The 5,041-nt window shown below is 32.6% G+C and overlaps 1 protein-coding gene across 1 annotated transcript; it reads right to left on the bottom strand.

Annotated features, from left to right (window-relative positions):
* Window positions 1-955: 955 nt before the first annotated feature.
* On the bottom strand, window positions 956-3,681 carry LOC127102290 (protein MET1, chloroplastic). The gene is made up of 6 exons (XM_051039675.1): window positions 3,527-3,681; window positions 2,963-3,069; window positions 2,777-2,871; window positions 2,543-2,619; window positions 1,949-2,069; window positions 956-1,099 (listed from the first exon to the last, which is right to left on the bottom strand). The coding sequence occupies exons 1-6, from the start codon at window positions 3,550-3,552 to the stop codon at window positions 956-958; spliced, it is 570 nt and encodes a 189-aa protein (XP_050895632.1). The 5' UTR covers window positions 3,553-3,681.
* Between the last annotated feature and the right edge of the window lie 1,360 nt (window positions 3,682-5,041).

Genomic DNA, 5,041 nt, shown 5'->3' on the forward strand with positions numbered 1-5,041 from the left:
ATGATATGTATTCTTAGTAAGGTATATGAAGGTTTAATGCAAAGAATACATTTTTAAGAAAGTTTTTGGACACTTGATAAAAATCTGGGTTTTTATAAGAATGATTAATTGAAAGTGTTTGCAAGAAAGGAGGTATCTTTTCATTTAAAAAATCCAGAATTTATATTGATCAAAACACCTTTTCAAAGAGGTATAATTTTCTTCATAAAAATTAGTGAAAAGGTATAAGTATTTGAAAACATTTTTTCATGAAAAGAGGCCAAGAAATGCTGAAACGAACAGTGTTAACCGGTTAACCAAATGGGTTAACTGGTTAACGTATCTAACGTTAACTTCAGAATTTCAAATACAGGGCCGTTAACCGGTTAACGTATCTGGTTAACCGGTTAACACTGTTGAAACACAGAAAAATATTTTAAGTAAAATGTGTTTTTCATTTCAACATGTTAAAAAATGGTTGGGTTAAATATGGAAATGCAAAACATGATTGTTGAACACTTGTATACTAATTTAAGAGTGAATTAGATATACCTTAGAAGTGATTCAACAAATTTACAAAAGTGTTGGCTTGATAATGAAGCTTGAACCAAATGTTGCTATGCATATGTGGCTTGATTAACTTGATGCTTTGAATTCTCTTGAAGCTCTTATCTTTTTGCATTGATACATGTTGTCTTCATCAAAATTCTTTGGATTAAAGCATGCTTCTACACTATTGAGCTGTGATATTGGTATTATTAAAAGTATTGATGGAAATGGACAATTTTATTGATCATAAGTTTCTTATATATCATACTAGTACATAAAACATGATCCTACAAAGGTGGCAACAAAAAAATTGAGACCTATAATTAACTACAAAATATACATGGCGAAATCAAATGTGACGGAATCATATTGCTCAATCAATTCCTTAGAGCTAAACCGATTGTTTTCTTGTGTCTACGCAGAGGGGTTATTTCTTATTAAATATTCCAAAAATTGATTTGATGGCATTGATGGCGTTCTCGTTGATAAATGATTCATAGAATCTTTTCAATAATGGGTAGAATTCCGGGGATGCCCTTGCATTTGCAAGGTCAGGATCAGTTCTGATTCTCTGTTAAACAACAACATCATTAGGCAGCTTATTTAGCAACAAATATGATATTATAACTTGTAGAGTTATAGTTATCACCTTAAAGTCTTCAAAACCGGAGGATCTTTTGTAAAAAAAATAAAAACAGATGAAACAAACGGTGTTTCATTGTGTGATTCATATTTTCTGAACTCCCTCCCATTGTCAAATTTCTTTTCTAGTATGAACCAAAAAAGTGATAGTTCAAGGGGCTAGACTCACTAGGTTTTAGTGGGCTGATGGTGCAGCGGCCTGTAATCCCTCCACTGTCAGGAGTAGGAAGTGTTCGCTGCTCTGTGAAACCAGCCTCACGCTATACCCTCATGTCTAAGACCAACAAGACCCATGCTTTCGCATAAGTCCCGTGGGTTAACTCACAACTTGGAGTGGGCAAGCCAGCATGGTGCAACCACAAGACCAACCTGTTAAGCCTTAGCCATGTTCCATCACCTTGATGTCCCCACATGGGTCACAAGCTGGCGCTACTCAGCTCGGCGATCCAACTAGCATGTAAGACATTTATAAACACTTGCTTGTGTGATTTTCTAGCCAATGTGGGACTTAAATGAGTCCAAAATGGTGTAGTATTAAGTTGGAATGGAACATGCTTTCTTAAATGGCTTCCTTTGTACTCGGCACTCCCCAACTACTTGTGACATGTTATAACACTAATAAATGAAAAGATGCGATTGTGGGATTTAATGTACATATATAGAGGGATTACTGGAACAAATTAGTCACTACATATTTAGAGGGATTTAATCTATTCAGAAAGTTATACATAGACTAAATACAGCACATACAACTTCTAAAGTGAACAAACATATATACCTGATTCAGCTTAGAGTAACAACAAGTAACATTATAACTTGCCACTGCTGCTTCATCAGGCTCTGGCTTTGTTCCCAAAACTGACTCAAATTTCTCTAATGCTTCCTCATACTTAGCATTCCTTCAACATTTAAACAAGTAACGGACATTAGGATTATCAGGAAGATATCATTAATTCTTTTAATCTTATTCTGGATGTATATACTTTGAAATTAACACTTTTTCTTGTCTCAAACTAGGTGTTGCAGATTATAATTTCATATAAAACTGTCATGTACACCTTGTCTTTACAAGAACAAAATCACCAATCCTTCATTCCTTATTTTAATAAGCAATTAAGTAATAAAGGGAAATATTTACTAAATCCAGCTCAGCGTCATGATTTTTGTATATTTGCATGATTATATGTTAAAAACCAAAATTTCATAAAATGCCCAAAAATGACACGTGTGAAATGACACTTCTAGACAAGAAATTGCACTTAATCTCTATAGCAGATTGAACATTATAATTCCATTTTGAAATGAAGGAAAACTGTTAAAAAACGTAATAAGAACAGAAATAAAACGTTTTTCTGAGTCGACGGAGTCTTACTTGTATAGTCGTAAGCCTTCTCTCAAATCATTTTCCCGGCGCTCTTTCAGTTCCTTTTTCCTTAGGTAGTTTTGCATCTGGAATTTTTACAAGATTGAGGAATGAAAACGGTTGTAACCCCACATGGAGATACAGTAGTGACATATTTCAATAGAAAATAACATATCTTATATAAAAAAAGGGTTTGAAAATTTAAGAAATACAATTTTGTAGTTTAAATTTAAAGAAACTTACTTGAATTTCCCTGACTTTGCTACTGACTACACCAGAGTTCCTTTCAGCTCTGATGATCTCCTTCTCAGTGAACTCGCCACCTGTTTTTATCTTTCCTGTGAAGAAAAGGAAAGCATGGTTCACGGATCCATGTGCTAAGTTCACAATCAGGGAAACATTGCAAAAATGCATACACAATAAACTTACCATATCTTTTCTGCATTCTCATGAGTAGTGGGCCTATTCTTTGGCGAATTGTGTACATTGTTCTTCCATATTCCGCGGCTGGCCAAATTTCGGTCCCAAAAACAGCACTGCAAATGTTGAACATTTTGATTCAGCCATATCTCAAACACTATAGGCCTCTATTTAATGCACATATGACACTTTCTTTATCATACAACCTCAAGCCAACCTTCACTAAATTAGGCCTCCAGTTACCCGCTTTGAGCATGATATGATATCACTAATCTCAAAGTATTAAAGTCTAAAAAATATTAATGCAATATGAAACTCCACAGTCATAAGCTCAATCTTGACCAAATTAGTTCATGTTTGGATAAACAACTTAAATAAGCGCTTACCATACCATAAAATGCTTATGTATAAGCTATTCTCCCTAACAAAAAATAAACTAAAATGAAACAGTTATTATCTAAACTATTAGGTATTTTTTAAGTTATGTATAAGCTTCAAGAAACAAACCCTAAGCCTTGTCAGCTAATCTCTTCCTTTCACAAATTTGAGTCCATAAGGTTGGTCAATTTCTACCTCTTTGGATGCTTCTGACCCAACATCAGATGAAGCTTTAACCACGAAAAGGAACGGTTTTGACAAATGGGTATTTGAGAAACAACAATAAGAAGAAGGGTTTCTTCAAGAGCTTTACCCGGGAAATTTTTATATTTTTAACGTCATTTTTCCAATTTTATAATTAATCTATAAATCATTTGTTTATAACCTAATTATTTTATGATTTGTATATATCTTACTAATACGATGCTAATTGATTAAATTTTTATTTTATAATAATTTAGGCATAAGAGTGTGTTACAACATTAATTCTTTTGTTTAAATAATAATTTAGGATATATTATTAGTTAGAGGTATAAGTATAGAATGATTTTGATTAATTGATGTATTTATTATGATAGTATTCTTTTATCTATCGTATTTTTTTTCTTTGATTTAATCATTCAATCATTATGTCCAAAATCATATAAAATTTTGTGTAAATCTCCTACCGTGCAAAACTATTTTCAAATTCTGATTTTCGAAAGTAATATTTTTTAATCAATCTAATGGTGGGATGAAGAAACTCAAAAAACATCTTATGATTTGAAGGCAGAGAACATATTTCCATGTTAAGTTCAAAAGTGCATTACTCAATTTCACATCATAAAACTACACAATCAATGTGGAATGCTCTTCAAATGCTCCATGAGGATACAAATGTTAAGGAATCTAGAATTAAAATGTTGACAAAGGAGTATGAACTATTTCGTATGGAACTTGGTGAAGTTGTGGAATCCATGCATACTTGTTTTCTCCACTTAATCCACGAGTTAGAAAATTTGGATGCATACATTTCTAATAAAGAATGTGCTAACAAAAAATTTGAGATCAGTGTCTAAGGAATGACACATTAAGGTTACAATCATTAATGAATCAAATGATCTAAATAATTTGGGTGTTTCAATCTTATTTAGAAAATTGATTGAACATGAAAATGAATTAAGAAGGTTTGTGACATTGAAGTAAATACCAAAAAAGAAAGAGAAATGAAATAAGAGATGTTGGGCATCTCCTTGAAAGCCTCGTTTCCAAGGCAAGGAAAATAGAGGAAAATGATGAAAGTTATGACGAAGATTCTTCCAAAGAGAAATAAATGGGGTTATCTGTCAAGTGTTATAATCAATACATAAAGAAACACTAATTTAAGCACTCTGACATGAATTTAATCAACTTTAAGAAATCTCATCCACGTGAGAAAGAAGAAAAGTAAAAGGAAGTAAGTGTTACATGTTATGAATGTGAAAACTCAGGTTATTACCTCACTACATGTCTCAGTCTTAACAAGTGCAACAAAACGAAGGATAAAGCCTCCTACGAGACAAATGGTAATCATACCAAAGGTCATAGGCTTATATCACTTTAGAAGACGAAGACAAGAGATCCTCTTCATCTTTTAGTTCGAGCTCAGATGATGAATTTTCAAATTTGTGCTTAAAGGCGCATAAAGCGGATAAAGACACTAAGATATATTATTGAAATAAAATTGATTTA

The sequence above is a fragment of the Lathyrus oleraceus genome, chromosome 7, assembly GCF_024323335.1.
Source record: "Lathyrus oleraceus cultivar Zhongwan6 chromosome 7, CAAS_Psat_ZW6_1.0, whole genome shotgun sequence".
Classification (NCBI taxonomy): Eukaryota; Viridiplantae; Streptophyta; class Magnoliopsida; order Fabales; family Fabaceae; genus Lathyrus; species Lathyrus oleraceus.